General features: G+C 41.3%; 1 protein-coding gene across 1 annotated transcript; it reads left to right on the top strand.

Moving 5' to 3' along the window:
• The first annotated feature begins 35 nt into the window (after window positions 1-35).
• Window positions 36-27820, top strand: Acat1 (acetyl-CoA acetyltransferase 1). Its single transcript, XM_005069541.4, has 12 exons — window positions 36-190; window positions 9255-9302; window positions 10939-11056; window positions 12130-12225; window positions 12402-12502; window positions 17012-17155; window positions 18009-18159; window positions 19714-19809; window positions 22150-22263; window positions 24519-24583; window positions 25859-26016; window positions 26931-27820. The coding sequence occupies exons 1-12, from the start codon at window positions 128-130 to the stop codon at window positions 27049-27051; spliced, it is 1275 nt and encodes a 424-aa protein (XP_005069598.1). The 5' UTR covers window positions 36-127; the 3' UTR covers window positions 27052-27820.

Below are 27820 nucleotides of genomic sequence, written 5' to 3'. Positions count from 1 at the left end.
ACAGCGATCTCGGGCTGCTATTGGAGGAGAGACTTGGGGCGGGCCCGCCGCGACGTCTCGGGGTCTCTGGTGCGAAAAACGGAGGCCATAGTGCATTTCTCTGCCCTTGACAGCCCTTCGCGTCACCATGGCTGCCCTGGCGGCTCTGCGCGGTGTCGTCCGCCGGCCTCTGCTTCGAGGGCTGCTGCAGGTGAGCCGGGTCAATTCCCGGGGAGATCCTCCCGGTCCGTCCAAGGTTCCGCCCTCTGGCAAAGCCCCCAGCAGAGCCACCTGGGATTGGTGCCAGGGGCTCGCCGGTAAAAGTGCCCACCACGCGCGCCACGGGGCCCGTGTGTCCCCGCGTCCGTCTGTGCTGCTGTCACACCGGCCGGGGCAGCAAGGCTTGGGCCTGGCCTGGCCAGGTGGTATCCCAGGCTACTGAGAGCCGAAACTCTTTGCAGGCCCAGAAGTTTCGGAGACGTTCTTTAAAGTGTACTTGTAAGTTTATTATTCAGAGAGTGAGTGAGTTTATTATCCTTGCCTTTGTTTTTAATCCGGTAGCTAATAACTGGTTTAATTATTGATTTTATCAGAACTGAGGCACTATGTGACAATCAAAAGATACTATACAGCCGCTCTTTAAAACTAACAAGATGGCTACTCAGACTATACAAGAAATAAATTATACTTGGAGCGAGTGCCTCTTTTTTGCTTGTTGTTTTGGGGAACACTATAGTGACAGACCTTTGCAAGAATTTATTTTGCAAATGTTGCAGAAAATGCCTGACGGTCTTCGGAATGGGTGAGAAACTCAACAATGTAGTTATGAAGCTTGGCGTTTACAGTTTGGTTGCAACAGGAAGCTTTGAAATCCACCTGCGTTTCTAAGAGTCTGCAGTTAGGCCTGGACGGTTGACGTTTTTGTTTCTATAATAATCAGGATTCACGGAACTGGGTAGTTCTGGCAGTAGAAGCTGAATCAAAACATCGGTGCTATGCAAGAGATTGCGAAAGAATAATGCAGGGCATGAGGACTGTGGCGGGAGGGTGGAAAATGAACTATAAAATTAATCTTACTTGACTTGCTGGTGTCTGCAGTTCCAGTCACTCCACAGGCAGAGGCAGGAGGAGCTGGAGCTCAAGGGTCCCAAACCATGTGGGCAATTTGAGGATACCCAGTCTCAGAAAGATAAAACAATAAAATTTAATCCTGAACCATTGAGATAATAGGAAAGCCAGAAGGCTGGCTTTTCTGTTTTGGAGATGGGCAGTACCTCACCTCTAAAATAAGTGTTTCCAAGAAAGACAGTGCCTTTTTCCTCCTAATCCCCTCTTCTCCCCTTCCTCTTCTATCTTTTCTCCTTTCTTCCTTCCCTCCTTTCTCTCTTTCCACTTGGTGTTGCTGTGTAGGTCAGACTGTCTTTGAACTCCTCATTCCCCTGTTTTAGCCACCGGATTAGCTAGGATTGAAAGAGCAGGCCATCATGCCTAGAGGAATCCTTGATAAGTTTGTTAGTTCCTTTGGGGTGGCTAGAGGAACTGCAGCGGAATCAAGTTAACTGAGATTACAAATACTGTTGCTTAGATGAATTAGATAAACCAGGTACTTGAGGTGTGTCAGAAGACACGTGTGCAGAGCCTTCTTTAAACTTAAGATTTTATAACCAAGTGCACATTACATTCTGCATGAGAACAGTGAGCCTGAACTGGTGTAGTAGAGTCTATCTGTATGTAATTCCACATTGAAGAAGTTGAGGCAGAAGGATTGCGAATTTGAGACTATCCTGGGCTGCATAGTGAAATCTTGTCTCAGAACAGTGCAACGAGAATACAATTTCATCAAAGTCTGGAATAGGAGTTTTAAGGAGGGATGGCTGCACAGTATCCAATGTAATTTCAGGGTTGGTGAGTCTCCTGCCCTCACAGTCTTGGCTTTGGAGGCTTCTCAATGATCTTTTCCTGTGGGTCCTAATGACTTCAGTGTCTCCTCCCAGCACTAAGGAGTGACACTGGGGCCTCAGCACCTGTTCTCCCACTGAGCTCTGCTCTCAGCCCTGCCCTCCACTCTTCCTGCGTTTAAGTGTAGTGATAGATTATTTATGATTTATTAAAGCTTGACTGAGGATTTAGAAAAGCAAAGCCAGCCCTCAGGATATAGAGATCAGGCATCACACGCGCACGCACACACACACACACACACACACACACACACACACACACACACACAACTTTAATCCCAGAAGCTAGGAGGTGATGATACACACCTTTAATCCTAGGACTCAGGATTGAGAGGTAGTAGACAGATCTCTGTGGGTCCAAGGCCACCCAGATCTACACACGTTTGAATTAGTCAAAAAGAGAATTATAGCCTAGACCTTTAATCCCAGCACGAGAGGGGTATAAAAGACAGGAGCAAGTAGTATGAGGCAGTCATTCTCCAGCCACACTGAGGAGAGGCCTTTCACCCTGTAACACAGATAAGCTGCAGACACTCTGGCTTCTTGTTTTTTGCTGCTTTCTTAAGGTGTTACTTGGATCTTGTTTTTCAACATTGTTAGTAAACATCAGACTTTGTTGTGATGCTTGTTTAGCACCTGCAGCCTTCCCAGAGATAAGAAGCAAACAAAATCACCATATAGTGGGAAGAGAGTAGGGCCATCTCAATGTAAACAGGAATATCATGGAGGAGCAAAATGAATGTGCACAGGTCAGATAAAATAAATCTAAGAGTTTCTAGAGGGTTAGAGAGATGACTCAGTGGTTAAGAGCTATGGCACCTATTTGGTAGCTAACAACCATCTGTAACTTCTGTACCAGGGGATCTGACAGCTTCTTCTGGTTTCTTGGGCACCAGGCATGCTTGTGCACATAAAACACAATTAAGACAAACATGCACCGTGCATTCGATCTCTCAGGCATGTGCGCGCGCGCACACACACACACACACACACACACACACTTCAAAAGAGAAGAAGAATGTGCGTAGGATACTATGGAAGCAAGATAGAAGTTCCTCTGCCAGGTCTGGTTGGGTAGGGTTCCTGGGTTGGCTGTGAGGCTGAACTGTGCTTGCCTGAACTGGTTTTATTCATTTAGCACATTTAGCACATAGTTCAGTGTTCCTTCTTCAGTTGTTATTAATTTTGGAATTATATATAGCCCATGCTGACCACCATCTTGTACTTTACCTGTCCTTGCTTCCCAAATGCTGGGATCTCAGGAATGTTCCACCACACTGAATTGTATCATTCATTCTTCAGAATTTTGTGATGCTGGGATGTATCAGTGAACAAGAGCCACAATCTTGGTTTCAGGGTGATTGCATTATGTTTGGGGGAGGGGCAAGGGATGATAACAGTGTTCGTTTGTTTTTTTGGGTTTTTTGTTTGTTTGTTTGTTTGTTTTTTCGAGACAGGGTTTCTCTGTGTAACAGCCCTGGTTGTCATGGATCCAGGTTGGCCTCGAACTCACAGAGATCTGCCTGTGTCTGCCTCCTGAATGCTGGGTTTAAAGGCATGCACTACCACTACCTGGCACTAACAGTGTATGGAAAAGTTTCTCTGAAGGAGGAAATGATGGTGTCGATATAAGAAAGTGTTAAAAATAGAGGTCAACTTTGTTATATATTATCTGGAAACAGGATCTGACTGTAATTTAAATTATCCTAGAGTCTGCTATAGAGCCAAGCTGGCTTTGGACTCCTGCCTCTGCTTCCCTAATGCTGGGATTGCATGTGTGGTATCATCCTTGGTGGCCTAATTTAATAAAGTAATTAAAGAAGATCCTATAGGGTGTACCATTTGAGCCTAGACATGAATAAAAATGAATAAAAATAAACCAGCTGGGCCAGAGAGATGGTTCAGTGCACAAAAGTGTCAACCTTAGTTTCGATCCCCGGCCTCACATTAAAAGCTGGATGTGGCCGGGCAGTGGTGGCGCACGCCTTTAATCCCAGCACTCGGGAGGCAGAGGCAGGCGGATCTCTGTGAGTTCGAGGCCGGGATGGACCGACAGCCTCCAAAACAATACAGAGAAACCCTGTCTCGTAAAACCAAAAAAAAAAAAAATCTAGATGTGGTAGTGTGCATCTGTGCTCCCAGCCTCCTGAAGTGAAACGGGAGATGGAGGTAAGAGAATTGTCTAGAAGTTCTTGGGCCAGTCACAGTGGCAAAAACAAGAGACAGACTGCCTCTCTCAGCTAACTCCCAATGACTTATACATGTATGCCACTATAACTGTACACTGTACACACACACACACACACACACACACACACACACACACACACACAATGTTTAGTTTCGAAAAGAAAAGAAGCTGCACATGGTAATCCTAGCACTCAGGAGGCAGAGGCACTGTAAGTTTAAGTTCAGCCTGGTCTCTATTGCTTTGGAGCCTATCCTGATACTTCCTCTGTAGATCAGGCTGGCCTCGAACTCACAGAGATCCTTCTGCCTCTGCCTCCCGAGTGCTGGAATTAAAGGCATGTGCCATCACCACCCAGCATAAATAAGTTTTAAAAGTATAAGTGGTGATAATGTCAGTGTATACAAGTTCATAAAGGTATACCATTGTTTTCTGACACATACCCAGGATGGTGACTAGAGCCACATACATACATGGATACGTGTCCACACTTATTACTATGTATGGGTATGTTTCATAAAAATAGCTTTGCATGTGCACATGGACAACCACTTAGTAAACAGGACATCTTCTATGTGGAGGCATACATATGTTAACCCAGGATAGAGATCCATAGCCGTGTCTGGATCTCACTGGCCACCATGTACTCTTTGAAGTGTTTTTTTTTTTTTTTTGATTTTGCTCTACAGACAGTATTGACCTTGCTGAGAGCCAACAATGGTAAACTGACGAAGATAACAGGAAGCAAGGGCAAGGAGACATTGCAGGCAGTCTGGGAAATGTCAGTGTTCACTGTAGTGTGTGCTGGAGATAAGGAGTCAGACAAGAGTGCATTTACATGTGTATGGAATGATCCAGAAGGAAGAGGGAGAAGTGACATACAGTAGGAAAGGATGTGTGTGGCATGAGGGCCACAGGGATCCCACAGTGAAAATGAACCCGACACTTGCAGGAAAAGACCAAGTGAATAGACACAACCCCACTTTACAGCAGCTAAGGGCATTATTTGGGGGTGGTACTGGGATTAGAGCCAGGGGTTTTCATGTACTAAGTATACACTCTACCATTAAGTACACCCTCCACTCAGAAAGGGAACTTCTTGACTAGATATAATACACAAATTCTTAAATTAATGAGAAACATTCAGGGATAGGAAGCAAGTGTAGCTGGCCTTGCTTGACCCTACACAGAAAATCTTGCAGGGTGCCATGCTCTATTTCTTGAGAATGCTTGTGCTCTTCTTTTCATTCTCTACTTGCTGTGACTTTTCTCTCTGGTCTCTACACTCTGCTTTTACATGGTGCTGGCGGACTGAAGGCTGACTGGCTTTAGCCCCTCATAGTGATTCAGGTTAAGTATGCATTATCAACTGACCCAGGCTCTCAGGATGCAGCCGGAAAAGTGTAGTCCATTCTTGGTGCCATCAGCTCTTCTCAGAGCTGATGGTGGAGTTGTCTTGTAGGGACTTAAGGCTGCCCCTTATGGAGGAAGAGTGTGGCTGGTAGCAATGACTGGCTTATTTACTACATCAGAATTTTTATTCAGAGTTATATTGCAGACAGTGTGATAGTAGACAAGCAGATTCTATATAAGCAACAGCTTGATGTATGTATGTATAGGGTGCGTTTGAGGGCTACAGCCATTGGGCAGATGCAAGTGGGTCTTACCTTCTTGAGCATAGATGTGTTTACTGGTCATGGCTGTGTGCACTGTCACGTGACGGTTGTGTTAAGCTCAGGATAGTAAAAACAGACTGGTAGCTTCCTAACTTAATGACAGTCTTTAAGAAGTACAGATACAAGACTGGGTTTGGTGTCACACCTGTAATCCTAGCACTGTGAAGTAAGGGGGCTCTGGTAGTAAGAGTCTAAAACAGTTTTTAAAACAAACATAGATGGAGATAGTAGCTGTTTTATTTCAGAGTCAGAATAAACACAGGTTAATTTGATAGCAATTATTCTTCTGTATTGTGTTAATATTAGATTTAAACAGTAGGATGAAACATGCTTTTCAGCGGAGTCCTGGAATTTGAAGACCACTGCTCAAACCAAGGAATCTTTCACCTTTGATCCCCAGGGTTAGCTTCCTTATGGTACTATTCTTGTAGTTCTTATCAAACTCTAAGGAATATGTCCAGGTCATCTCAACACTTCTCTACAAGTCTGTGTTGCTGCTGGAGTATAAGGTCCATGGTGACAGATCTCAATCTTTATAATAATGCCTTCTTTTTTACTTTTATTTTTATTTTTGGTTTTTCGAGACAGGGTTTCTCTGTGTAGCTTTGGAGCCTATCTTGGCACTGGCTCTGTAGCCCAGGCTGACCTCAAACTCACAGAGATCCACCTGCCTCTATCTCCCGAGTGCTGGGATTAAAGGCGTGTGTCAAATAATGCCTTTTTTTTTTTTTTTTGATTTTTCAAGACAGGGTTTCTCTGTATTGTCTTGGAGGCTGTCCTGGAACTCATTTTGTAGACCAGGCTGGCCTCGAACTCACAGAGATCCACCTGCCTCTGCCTCCCCAGTGCTGAGATTAAAGGCATGCACCACCACCGCCTGGCTCAAATAATGCCTTCTTAAGGTAAGTAAGCTCAGGTGTTTTGTTGAGCAAAGAAGGACCAGATAGTTTTATGCATGTTGGTCATCTTTCCATGACACAACAAAGACCTTGAAAACCTCTTCAAAACAGAAGACATATTGAAATTCTGTGATGCTGACATTTTAAAATCAATCTAGACTAAGTTGTTTGAATAGCAATGTTGGTTGCATGGCGTTTTCCAGTCATATTCTCTCACACTTACATTGAGAAAAACCATTGCTGTGGAGCCATTTCTGTTCTAAGAAATATACTCATGACCAGCCATTTGCATATACCAGTTCAGTTACCATGGCTATTCCTGTTTATGACTCCATTGTCAAAGTTATGTTTTGTTTATTCTGAGTTTTAAGTTGAAAGTTTTAGTTATCTTCATTCAGTTAGGATAAAGTGTTTGTTTAATCTGAAAAGCTAACTTCTTGGATCACCTGAAAGGGTAGACTTTCCTGGGCTAGTTCTTGCTTTTTGCATGATCTATAACTGTACACTGTAACTATCAGTTGACATTTGAATATATGCTGCTGCATATACTCAGTGATTTTGAATGTTAGGCTTGCTGATGCCATGTCCAATTTCAGATTGGTTAGGGCTTTGAACTCTGCCCTACATTTTCAGAATTTCCATTGTTGACATTTGTTTCTACAAATAGTGTGGAAAGAATTAAGATGCCTTTCCTTCTGTACTTAGAGTGTGGTACAGAGGGCCAACCAGAAACTCACACATACCAGGCATCCACTCTACTGCTGAGCTCTACTCCCGAGCTCTCTTTTACTTCTTAAGAATTACCTGGCAAAACACAATAAAGGTGTGTTTGCCTTGTGTAAATCAAGAGATACTTGCTAGAAGGGCTTGGGGAGTAATAGCAAGTTTTACTTAAAATTTTTTAGAAATAGATTTTCAATAGTCTTTTAAAATATTTATTATTGTTTTGTGTGTGTGTGTGTGTGTGTGTGTGTGTGTGTGCCCTCGTGTGCCATGTATGCCATGTATGTGCCGGTGCTCATGGATGTCCTAAGACGATGTTGGATCTCCTGGAACTTGGGTCAGGTAGTTGTGAAACACCCAATGTGTATGCTAGAAGCCAGTCTGAGTCCCTTGAGAGAGTAGCCTCTTAACCACAGTCTCCTGCCTACTAAAATTTTAAACAATGAGAACTGTGAACCTGTATTATTACTTAATTAAGAACTTAGACCCGGGGGCTGGAGCAATGGCTCAGTGGTTAAGAGCACTGACTGTTTTTCCAGAGGTCCTGAGTTCAATTCCCAGCAACCACATGGTGGCTCACAACCACCTTGAATGAGATCTGGTGCCCAGACTGTATATACAATAAATAAATAAAATATTAAAAAAAAAAGAACTTAGACCCGGCATTGGTGGTTCACGCCTTTAATCCCAGCACTTGAGAGGCAGAGGCAGGTGGATCTCAGTGAGTTCAGAGCCATCCTGGTCTACAGCTCAAGTACCAGGACAGCCAGAGCTACACAGAGAAACTCTGTCTCAAAAAACAAAACAAAACAAGCAAACAAACAAAAAAGAACTTAGATGTAACTTAAGTTCTATTTTATTCAGGAGGCTGAGGCAGGAGGAATGTGTTCAAGGTGACTCTGGGTCCTAATGAATTTGAGGTCAGCCTGGGCTGTCTATATAGGAATGTGCTTTTTCAAAAATGTAGCCTACAGCTAGAGAGGTAGTTCAGCTGATAAGAGTGCCTGCCTGGTATGCACAAAGCCCTGGGTTTGATCCCCATCTCCAAAACCCCACTCGTGGTAGCTCAAGTCTGTAATCTCAGCACTTGGGAAGCAGAGAGGCAGGGGATTTAGTTCAGTGTCATCTTTCACTTTAGAGTGAGTTTGAAGCCAGCCTGGTTTACATGAAATCTTGTCTAAAAACCAAAACCAAAACCCTCAAAACAAACCTACCAAACAAAACCACTAAATTGTAGTATTTACTTCATAATTAGAAACCTTTTGTTGTTGTTATGTTTACTTAAAAAGTTTTAAGGGCTAGAAAAATAGCCCAGTGGTTAAGATCTCTGACGGTGCCTGCAGAGGACCTGAGTTCAATTCTTAACACCCCAAAACCATTTATATCTCCAGTCCCAGGGGATCTGATGCCTTCTGTCCTCCATGGGCACCACATAAATGTGGTACACAGACATGCATGTAGACAAAATGCCATACACATAAAAATAAATGACATTGAAAATAGTTTTAAAATGGCAATTCATCAGAAGTTAAAAAGTCTGTTTTCAAAGAACAGCTTATCAGAAAATTAATCTTTATTATAATCGTTTTCTTTATGATTTATAAAAGTGTATATACATCGTATAAAATTTGGAAATAAAAGTGTAAAAATGGAGAGGGAACTGGGATTGATTTATAAAATTAAATTGTTTCTAATTTAATGAAAAATTTTAAAAATGTAAAAATGAAGAAAATATATTATTAGATTTTCATAATAATTCTATTTCATAATTTTCCAAGTATGAACTTAATGGATGAATTTTAAAATATTATAACAAACATTTATCTTACAGGAAGTAAGATGCCTGGATCGAAATTATGTATCCAAACCCACTTTAAATGTAAGTATAAACTTAAATAGTTTCAAGAATTTAAAGGAATGTTGCCAGGAGAGACACACATGTTGCTAGGCTTACAGCATGAGCTCTCAGGAAGGTGAGGCCAAACAAAAGTACAGTTGCATATATTTATGTCTTGAATGCATTTGGAGATTAGCAGGATTAGGCAGTTAGGGAAAGCTAGCAATGCATATACTAAATTCCTGCATTATTACAAAAATTCATTTATTCAGTCCATGAATAATTCTCTATAATCCACTACAAAACAGTTTTCCTCTAAATCTACAGAGTATTTTTCCTTTATTATGAGGAACCCCCATTGCATTGTGGGTGGTGCAAAGCAGTGGACACGTAGGAGACTTGACAAGAGAGAGACTGACTGCTTGGGGTAGACCTAACGGGCCTTACTTCATTTCCTAGTTACTGCTTTCTGCCTTTGTTTATTTGTTCCCAAAGTGACACCAAATCTTTTCATCCTTTTAATGCATCTAACGTTTAGTAGGAGATTGTAGAATACAAATGTGAGGAAATGTGTTTTTTAGTATCGATGAGAACTTTTGTCTACCTTTTCTTATTTTGTAGTTTAGGAAATCATGATTATGGCTGTGTCCTAACTGATAATGTCCCATGTAGCCTACACATCTGGATTGTTAGCCCAGAGTTTTCTTCAATAAAGGAGCTTTTTTTGGTTACTGTTGTTTATTTTTTATTATTTTAAAAGATTTATTAATGAATGGCACTGGAGAAATAGCTAAGTGGTTTAGCGTATTTGCTGTTCTTCCAGAGGACCTGAATTTAGTTCCCAGTATCCAAATTACTAGTTTTAAAACTTTATTATTGCTGGATATGGTGTATACCTCTAATCCTAGCACGTAGGAGCCAGAGGTAGGCAACTCTGATTCCACTGCCAGTCAGGACTACACATCAGGTTCCACACCTGCCAGAGTTACATGTCATAAAAATAAAGAAATAAAGAAAATAAAGAAAATGAAAAGCAAGAACAAAACCTCCCCCAGACAAACCAAACTATATTACTTGGGGTTTGTGCATACATGGTGTGTATGCATGTGTGTATATATGTATGCATGTATACACTCTCCTGTTTGTACATATACATAGGGAAGTAAGAGGACAATCTCAAAGATGCTTTTCTTGAGATCAAACTCAGGCTGTAAGGTGAGCATTGAAAGAAAGTCCTTTACCTGATGAGCCACCTTAACTGCCCCAGTTTTTAAGGCTTTGACTGAGCAAAATTAGAACTTAAGTTTCTGGCCTTAAACCTCCCAGGAAGAACTGGGAAGAATTTTTATGTCTGTTTTAGAATTTTTCTTGATTCCTTCCTCCACTTTGTTCATTCTCTCTGTTGTGTCCACACTCTGCATCCCCTCCCCCAGCCACTGTGAACTGAACCCTGGGCCTTGTGCATGCTAGACAAACACTCTACCACTGAGCTCCTCCCCAGTCATGTCTTTCTGTTGTGCCTTAAATTGTGGTGTGTCATGGTGCTTTCCAGGTGTTCAAATATTATTTTAATCCTTGCTAATTAATTAGTCATAAGTGGCTTGGGTATGAATGTTTATTACATGAAGTGGGATTTGAGTATGCCTATGCTAATTTTTACCTTTTTCTGCCTTGCCAGGAAGTAGTTATAGTAAGTGGTGTAAGAACTCCCATCGGATCCTTCATGGGCAGCCTTGCCTCTCAGCCAGCCACTAAGCTTGGATCTATTGCAATTCAGGGAGCCATTGAAAAGGCAGGTCAGTGATTGCATTGTTTGCAGTTGAGGGGCAAATGACAGGAGGACACATAATTGTTTCGTGTTGTAGAATATTATTTTAAGGTGTGTTACATTTGCTTATGCTCTGGAACATTTGTTTAACAATGCAAAGGTGTGTTGTTTTTGTTTATACTGCATTTGTTTAACTCTGTGAAGCTGTGATTCTTTACATATCTAAAACACATGATGGTTTAACAAAGAACTCAACATCCAATAGTGCTAAGCAGGAGAAAAGATAGGTGGGGCTGGCAGGCAGAGAGTATAAATAGATGGAACAAGCTTGAACAAGGGTCAGCCACCCCAGCCACCCAGCCACCCAGCCACCCAGCCACCCAGCCACCCAGCCATCCAGCCAGCCCAGAGTAAGAGCAAAAGTAAGAGACACAGTAGTAAGAAAAGGAAAAAAATCCAAAGCCACAGAGAAACCCTGTCTCAAAAAACCAAAAAAAAAAAAAAAAAAAAAAAAAGAGAGAGAGAAGGAAAAAAGCCCAAAGGCAAAAGGTAGACTGGATAATTTAAGAAAAGCTGGCAAGAAATAAGACACATTAAGGCTAGGTATTTCTAAAAAAAAAATAAGATTCTGTGTGTGATTTATTTGGGAGTTGGATGGTGGGCCCCCAAAAGAGTAAAGAGTAAGGAGAAATATAAAAACAACCATAGTTTTGCATTTACTGTATATATAACTCAGAAATTACATGGTTCCTACATATTTAAATTTCCTTGTACTCAGTAGGAATGCAACTCAAAACTCACAGGAACTTGCTTGATAATCTTAATTATTAAATTGAATATTGGAGCAGGGGTTAAGAGCACTGGCTGCTCTTCCATAGGACTTAGGTTCAGTTTTCAGCACCCACATTTCAGCTCACAAGTGTCTGCAACTTCAGTTCCAGATGACCCTCCGCCCTTTTCTGGCCTCTCTGGGTTCTGCATGCCCATGGTACACAGACATACATACAGACAAACCCATATACATAAAATTAAAATAATCAAAATCTTAAAAAGAAGGCAGTTGGATAAATCCCAGACATTCCTTTTTGCTGTTTTTAAAAGGGGTCCCGAAAGAAGAAGTGAAGGAAGTCTACATGGGGAATGTCATCCAAGGGGGTGAAGGACAGGCTCCTACAAGGCAAGCAGCATTGGGTGCAGGTACGGTGAACACACGTTTGCTTTTATACTTAATATTCTTGAAAGTGTCAAGGTCATTTTAGAATTAGAAGATGCATGATTCTTACAGAAAATATAATTTGTAGATTATAGTCACATGCTCTATTTGAAAAATAAGTGTTCCTGTTTTTCATAAGTATTATTTATGTGGGCTTTAGGTTTACCAATTTCCACTCCGTGCACCACAGTAAACAAAGTTTGTGCTTCAGGAATGAAAGCCATCATGATGGCCTCTCAAAATCTTATGTGTGGACATCAGGTAAGAAACATCTGTTTTATCTGTCACTTAAAATAATTGCAAATCCTAGAAAATGGTAAACGTGTAAGCACATTGATGCTGTATCAGTGAGATTCAGTCTTTATTTCTGTTGTATGCATGTGATTGTTTAACTGCAAGTCTGTGAGCCCCATGTATGCCTGGTGTTCAGAAGCCAGAAGAGGGCACTGGATCCCCTGGAACTGGAGTTATGAGCCACTCTGTGGATGCAGGGTATCAAACTCAGATCCTGTGGAGAACAATGCATACTCTTTACTGCTGGGCCACATTTCTATCCTCTCTTCTACCGCCTTTCAAAAGTTTTACTTATTTTATGTGTATGAGTATTATGCCTGTGTATATGTATGTGTGCTACATGGATGTCTGGTGCCCATGGATATCCTATTGAATGGTTCTGAATGTGGATGCTCGGAATTGAACCCGGGTCCTTGGAAAACCAACAAATGCTGCTAACCATTGGCCATCTCTCCAGCTCCCTTTATTTTCATTTATGTATGGCTGTTTGTGTGAGTGAAGGCCACATGTGGACAGAAACCCTGGAGGCCAGAAGACAATGCTGGATGCCTGGAGCTGGAGTTACAGGTGCTTGTAAGCTGTCTGATGTGGGTGCTAGAAACTGAACGCCAGCCCTGAGAGCCTCTTCTGTTAAACAATGCCCAATTCTAGTATTTGTGCTGAGGAAGAGAGGGGCTGCTCAGTGAGTGCTGTGGTAATCAGTGGCTGTGTTTTGGCCATGTCTGGACTTAAGAATTAACACTTCATCAGTTTTCAGAAGGAAGGATACTGAAGTAGCCAAATGCAAAGTTTCAGGGCTAAAGTGAGACAAAGATCTTTTTTTGTTTGTTTTGAGACACAGTTTCTCTGTGGCTTTGGAGGCTGTCCTGGAACTAGCTCTTTGTAGACCATGCTGGTCTTGAACTCACAGAGATCTGTCTGCCTCTGCCTTCTGAGTGCTGGGATTAAAGGTGTGTGCCACCACTGCCCGTTGAGACAAAGATCTTTATGAAAATTGCTTTATTTCTAGACATTCTAGCTTACCACCGTGTATCACAACCAGGCTAAAAGTCAGTGTGACATGTTTTCTTATTATTTCTCACATATGTAAAAAACATACTTGTGGGGCTGGAGTAACGGCTCAGTGGTAAGAGCATTGGCTGCCCCTCCAGAGGACTTATGTTTAGCTTCCAGTACCCCCATGGCTCCCAATCACTTCTACTCCAATTCTAGGATATCTGGTGCACAGACACACATGCAGGCAAAACTTTTATATGTAGTTGTCTTACTTTTAGTCTTTTGGGGATCTACCACCGAGCTCCCAAATAAATACACAGAGACAGCCGGGCGTTGGTGGCCCATGCCTTTAATCCCAGCACTCGGGAGGCAGAGGCAGGCGGATCTCTGTGAGTTCGAGACCAGTCGGGACTACCAAGCGAGTTCCAGGACAGCCTCCAAAGCTCGAAAAACCAAAAAAAAAAAAAAAAAATACACAGAGACTTATTCTTACTTATGAATGCCTGGCCTTAGCTTGGCTTGTTTTTTGCCATCTTTTCTAACTTAAATTATTAATGAGGGCATCTGAATTCCAGCCTTGGTTTCCTCTCAGGGTTCAGGCCAGAGGCTTACAGCAGGCTGGTAAGGCTAACTAAAAAGATCTGAGGGCAAACGAATTAGTTCATACTCATGCCATGCTTATAATGTCTCTTCAATCTTTAAAAGTTTTTTCCCTAAAGTTCTCTTCCAAAGTTTCTCTCCAAAAGCTCTCCCTCAAATGCTCTCTTTTTAAATATTTATTCTCAGAAGTTCTTTCTAAAAAGTTACCTCCCAAAACTCTCAAAGTTCTCTTTAGAAGTTTTCCTAGATCCCACGAGCTTTCCAGTTTATATACCTATGGTCACAATTAGCAATTCTCTGGCAATAGCAAGGATACCAAGTATGTATATCTCTCAAAGCCAGGAAGGCAGATAAGGTTTTGACAAAAGTTGAACATCTCCTGTCTCAGAGGAAATGTGACTTGTAAATTGTCTGGGCACAGCTCAAGAGGTGGCAAGAGTTAAGGGGGTATGATCTCTAAGAAGGGAGAAAGTGTGTTAGTAGGTAAAACTACATTTGTGTGGTTAGTTAAACTAGAAGTCTATAATTGATAAATGTAAAATAAGGAAGAAACACTAGAAGTTTGTAATTGATAAATATAAAAAAATGTGAGAAACACTGTATGTACTAGGTTTTGCTTTTGCTTTTGAGGTAGCTGGAAACACAGCATGATGGTAGCTGTGGCAAGGAAAATGGGCCCTTGATCTGCATTAGCATTTTCTCCAAGCACTAGATCAAAGGAAAAGGCTGCAGTTTCCAGCCATAGGCCAAGTGGTGGGGTGGAACGCTCTTACCTCTGACACACCAGTGAGAAGGATTTCCTTTCTCTGGAGCCTTTTTGAGATTATAAAGCGCCCAGTATATATTCTGTATGCCAAGATTATACAGCCAAATTCATAGCAACAGATATTCTGGAGTCTATATTTCTTGCAGACTTTGCAATTTTTATTATTTCAGTACGCTGGGGTGTCACCACACACAAAAACAAGATGGCAAAAGCCCCGAGAGGGACATGTGGGCTCCTTTTAAGCACAGAAGAGGAAGTTCCTAGGGCAGTTAGGTCATTTTAGATATGATTGTCTTAAACAAGTGGCAATCATATTACTGAATTCTAATTGGCCAGGGCTAGTCAGGGGCTGTTTAGGGCTAGTCAAGTCCGGTCAGGGCTACAGTTTGGCGTTTTTGGACAGGCCTGGACCTTGTCCTTGAGCTGCTGACTGTGGCTGAGGCCTAGCCTGCTACTGCATGTACTAGGCCTCCTCCTTGTTTGGGAGGTTTTGGGGATTGCCTTTTGTTCATTGCTCTTTCAGAAACTGCCTGCTCAGTCTCAGGTACCAAAACGGAGGCCCAGTCTCTGAGAGAAGACTGAGCAGCCTGTTACGGCATCTGCCTGGTCCTCTCAGCAGCCCCACCTATTTCTTTCTTGCCTAGCTATTAGCTGTTCAGTTCTTTGTTAGCCCAACCAGGTGTTTGGGGCTAGCAAAATAACACAGCTTTATAGGGTTAAACAAATGTAACAAAACAATGCAACACATCTTTGCATCATTAAACAAATACTCCTCAGCATAAATAAATATAACACATCTTAAACACTCATACACAAAACATATAGAAAATGTAAACAAGAAAAAGACCAGGAGGCTGGAGAGATGGCTCAGAGGTTAAGAGCACTGGCTGCTGCTTCCAGAGGTCCTGAGTTCAATTCCCAGCAACCATATGGTGGCTCACAACCATCTGGAATGATATCTGGTGCCCTCTTCTGGTGTGCAGGCAGAACACTGTATACTTAATAATAAATAAAATAAAAAAAAAAAGAAAAAGCCAAACCATACTTCTGTGATCCTTTTCAGAGGAGAAAAGGGTGCATTGAGGTCTGAACTACTGTGACAGGGACCTTATCATACAAACAGCATGTGACACCCTGCAAACTTCACAGTTATAGAAGGCATAAAAGGAATAATTTTTTCTCACTCCCCACCCCCCAGTACCATCAGTATTACTACTTACAAGTGGAGAGACTTTGGGCAGGTTGATATGTGGGAGACTTGTTACTAAATCTGATAATTTTCTATTGAGAAATTAAAGAACAGAACAGTGAACAAGACAGCTTGAAAATACTAAAAATAGGGCTGGAGAGATGGCTCAGAGGTTAAGAGTACTTGCTGCTCTTCCAGAGATCTTAAGTTCAATTCCCAGCAACCATAGGGTAGCTTATAATCATCTGTAATGAGATCTGGTGTCCTCTTCTAGACCTCAGGGACTAGGTCTAGAAGAGCATTCAGAATACTTTATACATAATAAACAAGTAAACCTTTAAAAAAAGAGAAAACACTAAAAATAAATCCTAAAGAATTACTGAGTGAGTATTTAAATAAGTTATCAAATACTTTGTCCATTTTTTTTTGAGACAGCATTTCTCTGGGTAGCCTTGGCTATCCTAGAACTCATTTTGTAGACTATGCTGGCTTTGAACTCATAGACATTCACTTACCTCTGCCTCCCAAGTGCTGGGATTAAATGTGCCATCACTGCCTGGCTTCCTTGTCCAATTCTTATTTTTGTTTTTGTTTGATTTATGTTTTCTGAAACAGTGTCTCATTTAGACCATGCTGGGTCTCATCCTCACTGTGTACCTGAAAATGAACTTGATCTCCTGATCCTCCTGCCTCAGCTTTCTAAGTGCTAGGATTATAGATGTATACCACCATACCCAACTTTTAATTTTACTCTTAACTGAACATTTTAAACCATTTTCTTGTAATCAGGGTCAAGTGGTAAAGAGGGCATTCACTGTATAACTGTGGTTAGTAAAGCCATGCTGAATTTGTTGATAGCTGTATATACAGTGTGCAATAGACGGAAACTCTGAACTGACCTTGGCTTGGTTGTGTTGCTGAGCAGGATGTGATGGTGGCAGGTGGGATGGAGAGTATGTCAAATGTCCCGTATGTAATGAGCAGAGGAGCGACACCGTATGGTGGGATAAAACTTGAAGACCTGATTGTAAAAGATGGGCTGACTGATGTCTACAATAAAATTCATATGGTAAGTGCTACTTTTAAGAAATGTATATGTGTGTGTTGGTGCTCATGGAAGCCAAAAGGTGTCAGATCACTGGGAGCTGGAGTTGGTGGGTTTGAGGCACCTGGCCAGAGCATCTAACTGAGGTACACTGGAGGAACAGTCTGTACTCTCCACTGCTGAGGTCTCTCAGACCTCCAAATGCTGCTTTAATGGGGAGTGCCACTTAATACATAACTCTTGATTTTCCTTAACACATATAGTTTAAATTCTCAGAGTTAGGGTAGGCTCTATAAATGTTATAGTCATTCACTTTATAAAAATATTTTATAGCTGGGCGGTGGTACCCCGTGCCTTTAATCACAGCACTTCGGAGGCACAGGCATGAGGATGTCTGTGAGTTTGAAGCCAGCCTGTCTTCAGAGTGAATTCCAGGACAGCCAGGGCTGTTACACAGAGAAACCCTGTCTCAAAAAACTTTTTTTTTTTTTTTGGTTTTTCTAGACAGGGTTTCTCTGTATTGTTTTGGAGACTGTCCTGGAACTCGCTTTGTAGACTAGGCTGGCCTTGAACTCAGAGATCCACCTGCCTCTGCCTCCCTAGTGCTGGGATTAAAGGCGTGCGCCACCAACGCCCGGCCCCAAAAAACTATTTTTAAAAAACCATGTCCATTTTTTAGCATGAATCACCTATTAAAAAGCTGTCCCACACTTAAGTGCAGTATTTCTCCTAAAATGGAAATTCTGTTTCTTTCCTGCAACTATTTGAGGACAAAACACAAAAGAGAAGTGGCCTAGAGTGGAGGAAGGGAATTTAGAGAGATGGAATTGACCCCTAACCAATGAGTTATGTGAAGGTAATTTTTCACATCTCTCAGGGTAACTGTGCTGAGAATACTGCAAAGAAGCTGAGTATTGCCCGAGGCGAGCAGGACACTTATGCCATCAGCTCCTACAGCAGAAGCAAAGAAGCCTGGGATGCAGGGAAGTTTGCCGATGAAGTCATTCCTGTCACCGTGTCAGTAAAAGGTAGAAGAGACATTCCAACATAGATTTCTAGCATTTAGACATTTGTATTTTCTTAGTTAGATTTTACTTCTTTGTTTGGATTCCTATTGATTTGTTTTTTGAAACAGGGTTTCTCTGTGTAGTTCTGGATGTCTTTGAACTCACTCTTTAGGCCAGGCTGACCTTGGACTCACAGAGATCCGCCTGTCTCTGCTTCCCAAGTGCTGGGACTGAAAACGTGCACCACCACTGCCTGGCTAGATTTTTACTTTTAATAGATTTTCTGTGTTGTAGAAATGATGTTTCCATTTTAAATGAGTGTTATCTCTGTCCATCTGAACACATTAACACATTAACAATTGTGCTTAAGTTAATAAAGGGAAGGGCTACAGGTCAAAGGTACACAGGTTCATCCAGGTACACAGTGCACTAAACTTACTGTTTTTATAAAATTCTTTTTACATTCATTTCTTGCTTTTGTGCTTATGTTGCTTCTTTCCTTGTACCATGTGTGTTCCAGGGATTGGAATCAGGTCATCAGGCTTGGTAGAAAGCTGCTATACTTACTGTTTTCGAGATAATGTATTAATTAGAATTCTTTCTCATGTAAGTAATAGATGGCACATTAGCTGACATATCTTAAATTTATTTTTAAAAAGATTTTATTCTCTTTTGTGTGTGGATTAATATGCAGACGTACAGGTGCCTGAAAAGGCCTGAGGTGTTGGATGCTCTTGGAGCTGGAGATACAGGAGGTTGTGAGCTGTCTGATGTGGGTGCTGGGAATCAAACTTGAGTCCCCTGGAAGACTGGTGTATGCTCTTAACCACTGAACTGTCTATGCAGCCCTGCTTAAATTTATTATTAGTATGCATAGGTGTGTGCATACGTGTGTTCCATGGCCTGCATGTGGTGGTCAGAGGACAATTTTGTGAAATCAGTTGTTTTGTTTTTCTACCTTTACATGGGTTCTGAGGATTGAACTCAGATTTTCAAGCTTGTGTAGTGAGCACTTCTGCTTGCTGAGCAATCTCACTGACTCCAAAAAGTATTTTTGAAAAGGGATATATGAGAAGCCCACCAGGGCTACCTCCCAGAAATGAAGGAAGAATGGCGTCTGCTCTAGAGCTGCATGTGCCGGTGTGCTCAGAGCAAAGGAGGAGGCCTTCTCTCCAGCTTCATTACTTGTAACTTCCCAGAGTGGTCACTGTGCCTGGGGTAGAACACTGGTTTATGCAGCAGCACTGGTCTGTGATCATAGAAGAGGGGTAGGAAGACTGGGTGTGGAGGCACGTGCCTTTAATCACAGCACTTGCATTTGGGAGGCAGAGGCAGGAGGATATCTGTGCATTTGAGTTTAGCCTGGTCTACATACTGAGCTCCAAGATTCCCAGAATCACATAGAGAGACCACATCTCCAAAGAAAAGAAAAGAAAAGAAAAGAAAAGGGGGGTTGATAAGGTTTCACATTCTAGATGAACACTTGTTTGGAATGGCGTAAAGCATGTGTAACATTTCTTCCTGAGGGACCATTCATTGTCTTGACTGGGTGATTAATTAGTATCTCAATTTTAGGTAAACCAGATGTGGTGGTGAAAGAAGATGAAGAGTACAAGCGTGTTGATTTCAGTAAAGTACCAAAGCTGAAAACTGTGTTCCAGAAAGACAATGGTAAGTAGTAAGAAATCAAACGAGGAAAAAATTGGAGTTAATATGCAGTGCTTATTCTTGGATTTGCCTAATGATTTTAAATATTTGTTCTACATGTGTTTGGCCTGCATATATATGTGTGTGTACCACTTTGTACCTGGTGTCCATGTGGGTTAGATAACATCTAAATCCCTGGAACTGGAGTTACAGTTGTGAGCTGCCATCTGGGTGCAGGGAACCAAACCCACGTCCCCTGGAAGAGCATCCAGTGCTCCTAACTGCTGAACTATCTCTCTATAGCCCTTGTCTAACAATTTAAACAAAGTAATTGTAGAAAACGTCTAGATATTACTTCACATTTTTAGAATACGTACTCAAATAAAATTAGCCAAATAATATAATTTAAGGTAGGTTTAAAATTGTGGTTTTGTTTTGTTTTATTTTTCAAGACGTATTTCTTTATAGCTTTGTAGATCAGGCTGGACTTGAACTCACAGAGATCTACCTGCCTCTGCCTCTGGAGTGCTGGGATCAAAGGTGGGAGCCATTGCCAGGATTAAAATTTTTAACAGCTCATACCTTCAATATATTAAATCCTGGGGCATGGGATTATATAACATGGCTGGAGAATTTACTTTCTTGGACAGGCATCTCCTTAGTTGTTTAATTGAACATATAAATTTCAATGTTAATATGTTTCAGTCTTCTGTTTGTTGATGATCGTGTTGTGTTCACTGGTATTTAGTACCTGATTTAGTGTATGTTAATCCTGAATGTTGGGACAAATGGAGTCTATGTTCTGAATATCCTTTTGGTAGGGTGTTCAGGGGATCAAAAGCAGAACTCACATGTTAGGCAGTATTCTTCTACTGAGTGACAATGCCTGGCCTTAAATTTCTAAGTGGTTTGGAGCTCTCAACCTTGAGAAGATATGAGCTAGTCATGGTTGGCTCTATGCAGCTGTGATACTATACAATTAGTTTCCCCTTTCTTGATAGCATTGCTCAGTTCTAAGTATAGAAATGATCAGCCATCTTTTTTGTCAGCATCATAAAAAATTCTATTGTAAGAGTATATATTGCCAGGCAGTAGTGGCCCACACCTTTAATTCCAGCACTCAGGATGTAGAGGCAGGTGGATCTTTTGAGTTCCAGGCCAGTGTGATCTACAGAGTAAGGATAGCCAGGAATATACAGAGTAACCTGTCTTGTAAAACAAAAAACAAAAAAACAAACAAAAAATCTTAAAAAACGAAACTGTATGTTAAAGAGGATGTGATGATGTACTACATTGATCCCAGCTCTTGGGAGACAGAGGCAGGTGGATTTCTGTAAGTTCCAGATCAGCCAAGGTTGCACAGTGAGACCATGTCTCAAAAAAAAAAAAAAAAAAAAAAAAAGCCTGGTTTACAGAGTAAATTCCAGCACAGTCAGGATTACACACAGAGAAACCCTGTCTCATAAAATCAAAAAAAGGAAAATATATATGAAGTATACTAATACAGATTTGTTGCTGGAGTTTCTTTGTACTGCTAGGTCCTGCCAGTGCTTTAGCCCCAAATTAACACACAGAGACACTATATTAATTATGAAACTGTTGACCAATGATTAGGGTTTCTTACTGACTTGCTCTGTCTTAATTATTAACTCCTTTCTATAATTCTATGTATTCTATGTGGTCTTATCTTACTGGAGAATGCCTGGTGGGTCCTTTCTTCCTGGTCTTTACATGGCGACTGTTTTGTAGTCTTCCTCTGCCTACCTGTCCCAGAATTCTCCTCATCTCCTCGTCCTGCCTATCTTCCTGCCTCATTGGCCAAACAGTGTTTTATTCATCAACCAGTAAGAGAAACATATATACAGAAGGACCTCCCCCATTACAGCGTTACCATTCTCTATAGTAAAATAGCTTCACTGACAATTATATATAATTTATATACACAAAAATCTGATTGAAAGTATATGGCTGAGTGGTTTTAGTATTCACTGACATTCAACTTCAAGTGATTATAGAGAATACCTGATTCTGACATGGATTTGGAAAATCCAGTGTGCTATATATATAGCCTGGCTATGCAGAGATGCTGAGAAGAAACATGAGAGATGGTCATGTAGCAGCGCCACCATGCGTCTGAGCTACTTCTAAGAAATCCACTAAACTCCCACCAGGCAGAGCGAATGGCAGACATTCATTATGGAGCTGGCGCTATGCATGTTTTCCCAGGGCAGAAATTATCTCCAAGTCTATCTATAATTTGAATATGTATTTAATAACCCATACAGTGCTCTGTGGGTATTTGTGGGAGAGCAGAGGATGGACTCAGTGAGAAGAATGTGTGACTTGATGTTTTGTTGATTTCAGGCACTGTAACAGCTGCCAATGCCAGCACACTGAACGATGGAGCGGCTGCTGTGGTTCTCATGACTGCAGATGCAGCCCAGAGGCTCAACGTTAAGCCATTAGCACGGATCGCAGGTAGATGTTCTCACCTTGTTTTTCCTTTTTCCTTTCTTCTTTTTCTTTTCTTTTTTTTTTTTTGGTTTTACGAGACAGGGTTTCTCTGTATTGTTTTGGAGGCTATCGGTCCAGCCCAGCCTCGAACTCACAGAGATCCGCCTGCCTCTGCCTCCCGAGTGCTGGGATTAAAGGCGTGCACCACCACTGCCCGGCCCTTTCTTCTTTTTCTGGTATTGGGAATCCAGGGCTTTACACATTGTCTCAGTCAGGGTTACTATTGCTGTGATGAAACACCATGACCTGGGCAGGAAAGGGTGTATTCAGCTTATGCTTCCACATTACAGTTCATCATCAGAGGATGTCAGGACAGGAACTCAAGCAGGAATCTGGAGGCAGGAGCTGATTCAGAGGCCATGGAGAACTGCTTCTGGCTTACTTCTTCTGGCTTTCTTAGTCTGCCTTATTACAGAACCAGGATCACTAATCCAGGGATGGTACCACCCACAACAGGCTGGGTCCTTCTCCATCAATAACTAATTAAAAAAAAACAAAAGATATGGACCTGCCTACAGCCTGATCTTTTTTTTTTTTTTTTTTTTTTGGTTTTTCGAGACAGGGTTTCTCTGTGGCTTTGGAGGCTGTCCTGGAACTCACTCTGTAGACCAGGCTGGCCTCGAACTCACAGAGATTCGCCTGCCTCTGCCTCCCGAGTGCTGGGATTAAAGGCGTGCGCCACCAACGCCCTGCCAAGAATATTATTTAAAAACAAAGAATATGCCATTTGTGGTGGCACATGCCTTTAATCCCAGCAGAAGCAGGGAGATTTCTGTGAATTGGAGGCCAGCCTAGTCTACAAAGTGATTTCCTTTGCAGACCAGAACAGCCAAGGCTGTTACACAGAGAAACCTTGTCTGGAGAAAACCACACACAAAACAAAACAGAAAAACCTCTGTTATCCATTCTATATGAGTAGGGAAAAGGAAAAGGTATGTTTTACCCAAGAGGCAGCCAGGTAAAATGAATATGGAAGTAGGAGTCTATTAAAACAAAAGTTACTGTCTGTATGTGTGACAGGCATGTTGAGGTCAGAGGACATCTTTGTAGAGTTGTTTTTTTCCTTTCACCTTTACATGGGTTGTAGGGATTGAACTCCCTCAGGTCTATAGACTTGTATAGTGAGTGCTTTACTGAGTGAGCCATTGTGTCAGTCCTTAATCTTAATTTTTACTTTTGAGATCTGTTGTGATTTCTTTGTAAGGACTTAAAACAGAATTTGCTTTACATTGCATTTAACTGTTTATTCTTAGCTTGTTGTAGGCTACTTATATTTGTGATACTTGGCATAGAAGTAACCACCGTATGAACTCTACCTGATACTACTACTAAAGTTTTTTTTTTTTTTTGGTTTTTGGAGACAGGGTTTCTCTGTATCAATATGGCTGTCCTGGAACTCTCTCTGTAGATCAGGCCTCCCAAGTGCTGGGATTAAAGGCGTGCACCACCACTGCCTGGCTCAAACTAGATTATTTAAAAAACAAAAACAACAACAAAAAACTTATGTATAGGTATGTGTCAGCATGTGGGAATGGGTACCTATTGCCTATGAGGTGCCCATGGAGGCTATGGGGTTAGACAGTTGTGGGATGACTGATGTGGGTGCTGAGAACTGAACCCTGTTCCTCTGGTAGAATAGCACTCGCTTGCAACTAGACCTTTGGTTCTCAACCTGTGGGTCATGACACCTAAGAGCCAAACATTCCTTTCAAGGGGGTCACATATCAAAAATTTATATTACCATTCCTAACAGTAGCAAAATTATGAAGTAGCAATGAAAATAATTTTATGGTTGGGGGTTACCACAACATGAGGCTATATTTAAAGGGTCAAAGCATTAGGAAGGTTGAGAACCACTTCCCTAGACACTGTCATAGTCTTTAATTTCTCCCCAGGCAATTCAGTATAATCTTATTAAGAATAGAGTCTTATAGAAGGAGCAAATGTGTAGCTGGATATGATAGTACACACTTTTAATTCCAACACTCAAAAGGTTAGGGCAGGAGTGTCTTGAGTATGAGTCTACCCTGGTCTACAGAGTCAGTTACAGCACAAGCAATGAGACTCAGCTTTAAAAAATGGAAAAGAGCAAATATAGTCACATGTGGCATAGAGACTAAGTAGTGTGCATCTATTTTTTAGCTTTGCTTTTAAGTCTTATATATAAGGATAAACCTCTGGGTATATGTGAAAGGGTTTAACAGTGTTTCTTTTTGCAGCATTTGCTGATGCTGCTGTAGACCCTATTGATTTTCCAGTTGCGCCTGCATATGCTGTACCTAAGGTAAGAAAAGGTGAGGGGCCTATACTGATTTTGCTAATTTGTACTTTGCTTATTGTATCAAGATTGCAGTTTTTACATATTAAATGTTCATTTGCAGAAGCTGAGATAATTTGGTATTGGGTCTGTCCACTTCAGAAAATAGTAACTGATTGGAAACTTCGAGCTCCATCTTCATTAAAACAGATTGAAGTGGATAGCTAGATCACTTGTAGATACAATGCCGAACACATACACCTGGTGTGGTAAAGGAAAGGTGCCAGGTATAGAACACAAAAGAAATAGCTGCTTACAGAGGTTTCTCCATATTGAAAGGAACCATGGACTGTATGTCTTGCAGGAAAGAGTAACATTAGATACAATAAACTCACATTGTTGCCTGTGCTTTCAAAGGCAGACATACCAAGCCTGTGGGAAGACATTAAGAGGTGAGGGTTCAGAGAATTTAGATGTATTCAGCAAATATAGGCTTATAGGGGGCATATTCAGCTTGACCTTTTGTTTGTATGAGAAGGTCTTGATATGTTGTCTGGACTGGTCTTGAACCTGAGATTCTCCTATATCAGCCTCCAGAGTGTTAGGATTGCAGTTGTGTACTACCCCATCCAGTCAGAGTTGACATCTGAGAACAGTACAAAGATAAAGGGAGCATGTAGACGTAAGAATAGAGGCTGCAGATCTCAGACAGGAACAGACACCTTTGAAAGTGAATGCACTACTTTCGCAGCCAATGGTAACATTTCTAAAGAAAAAGGACTTTGGAAATATTTTTAAAAGGTATTATCATAAAGGTAATCATTAGCACAAAAATCCCTTCCCCTCAAGATGAGGAACTAGTGAAACAAAACATGATCAAAGATATTTGTGCCTGAGATAATCCCACAGTTTTTCTAAAGCAACTGAGGGGACATATGGGAACAAACTCTATAAGAATATAGAACTAAGTAACATATAGCCAGCAAGGTAGGTCTTAAGAAGACATAGCACGATATACTTTCATATGGAGAATGCACTTTTCCAAACATTTGTATAATGTCCAATGGCATAAAAATTTCTGTATCTATGAAAAGTAGACATCATAATGTAATGCAAAAAAATTCTGATTACAATACAGAGAGAAAAGCAAAATCTGGAAACAAATCCTTTCAAAAGGAAAACAAAAGACCTTTCTATTTAAGAAATTAACTACATCAAGGGAAAATAGAAACCAAAACGGAAATAATGAAAATAAGTTGATTGCTAAATATCTGGATAACCATCTCTGAAAAATTTTTTTAGGTTCTTAAATATGCAGGATTGAAAAAAGAAGATATTGCCATGTGGGAAGTAAATGAAGCATTCAGTGTGGTAGTACTGGCTAACATTAAAATGCTAGAGATTGATCCCCAAAAAGTAAATATCCATGGAGGAGCAGTTTCTTTGGGCCATCCAATTGGGTGAGTACCTCAGCAATCCCACCTAAGTTAATAGCTGCCTCTATTTCATCAGCTGCTTTACCATCACGCCTGTTGGGTTCTGATGAGCAATTTTCCTTTCCATCTTTAAGATACACATGATTTCTGATAACATTCAACAGTGAACACACACTTAGCACATCTGTGGCTTGAAATCTAAGTATCCTCGTCAGTCAGGGTTTCTACTGCTGTACAAAGCAAGCTGGGGAAGAAAGAGTTTCAGGAAGTGAGGACAGGAACTCATGCAGGGCAGAAACCTAGAAGCAGGAGCTGATACACAGGCCAAGGAAAGGTGCTGCTTACTGGCTTGCTCCTCATGACTTGCTCATTCATCCTGACTTTTTTTTTTTTTTTTTTGAGACAGGGTTTCTCTGTATTGCTTTGGAGCCTGTCCTGGAACTCACTCTGTAGTCCAGGCTGGCCTCAAACTCACAGAGATCTGCCTGCCTCTGCCTCCTGAGTGCTGGGATTAAATGCATGCGCCACCAATGTCTGGCTCACCTTCTTTCTTATAGATCCCAGGACCACCAGCCCAAGGATGGCACCACCCACCCAACATAGACTGGGCCGTCCCCCATCACTAAGAAAATACCCTACTCTTATCCATAGCCTGAACCTATGTAGGCATTTTCTCCATTGAGGCTCCCTCCTCTCAGATAACTAGCTTATGTTAAGATGACATAAAGCCATTCGGCACACTAATAGTGTTGAACAGTAAAGAAACTAAAACCCCTGCATTTATAAGACTTGTAACTTCTCCCTAACTTAAAAGTAGTTAGCTTACCCACAAGTTCTGGCTAATAAGGTTTTCAAGAAGTTAATTTGGAATGGAAACTTTTCTGGTTAGTCTTGAATTCTGTCCTTCATTAAAGAACCAAATGCTTTCTTAATCCTAGGATGTCTGGAGCCCGGATTGTTGTTCACTTGGCTCATGCCTTGAAGCAAGGACAATTTGGTCTGGCCAGTATTTGCAATGGAGGAGGAGGTGCTTCCGCTGTGCTGATTGAGAAGCTGTAGACAGTTCCATGTGATCAGAAACCCTGTTGAAGTGAATGTGACTCTCTTGGGCCAGGTTATATTCCACATAAACTACTTCATTTTTTAATATTTTCTACTAAAAATTAAAAAAAAATCAAACATCCAAAACCTACTGAAAGTACAAATAAAATTTTTCTTTAATTTTTTTTTTTTTTGGCAAACTTGAACAATCTGACTGCTATTTGAAATACCAATGTAGCTGTGCTACAGACATGGTTCAGTGGCATCTGTTGTTAGCCAGGGCTGGTGGCACAGCCTTTAATCCTAGTACTTACAAGGCAGGGGCAGGCAGATCTCTGTGAATTCAAAGCCAGCCTGGTCTAAAAAGCTAGTCTCATGATGTCCAAGGATACACAGAGAGAAACTGTCTTGAAAAAAACAAAAGAGCATCTGTTGTTCTTACAGAAGATGTTTGGTTCACAGGACCCACATTTGGTGTCGTACAACCAGGGAGAGCTTGCACACTGTGTTGCAGATGCCAAAGAAATGAGATATTATGCCTCTTTACCTCACTAGCTGCTTGTACAAGTAGAGGGAAACCATCCTAGGAGATACTTTGTAATGGGGTTCTTTCCTGATGAGAGCAGACTACACCTAAATATACCAAAGAAATAAGAAATCAACAGATGGGTTCCCTCAGGAGTGCTGCTCATCATCATTACATTAGCAGTCACAAGGCTCCTTGACTTTCCCAAGCCTCCAGATCACCTGTGTAACACCCAGTATAAATGAACAGACTAAAACTGTG

Source organism: Mesocricetus auratus, unplaced genomic scaffold (genome assembly GCF_017639785.1).
Source record: "Mesocricetus auratus isolate SY011 unplaced genomic scaffold, BCM_Maur_2.0 Super-Scaffold_100022, whole genome shotgun sequence".
NCBI lineage: Eukaryota > Metazoa > Chordata > Mammalia > Rodentia > Cricetidae > Mesocricetus > Mesocricetus auratus.
Note: the sequence above shows the minus strand (reverse complement) of the source record. Positions and strands in the feature narration are given on the sequence as shown.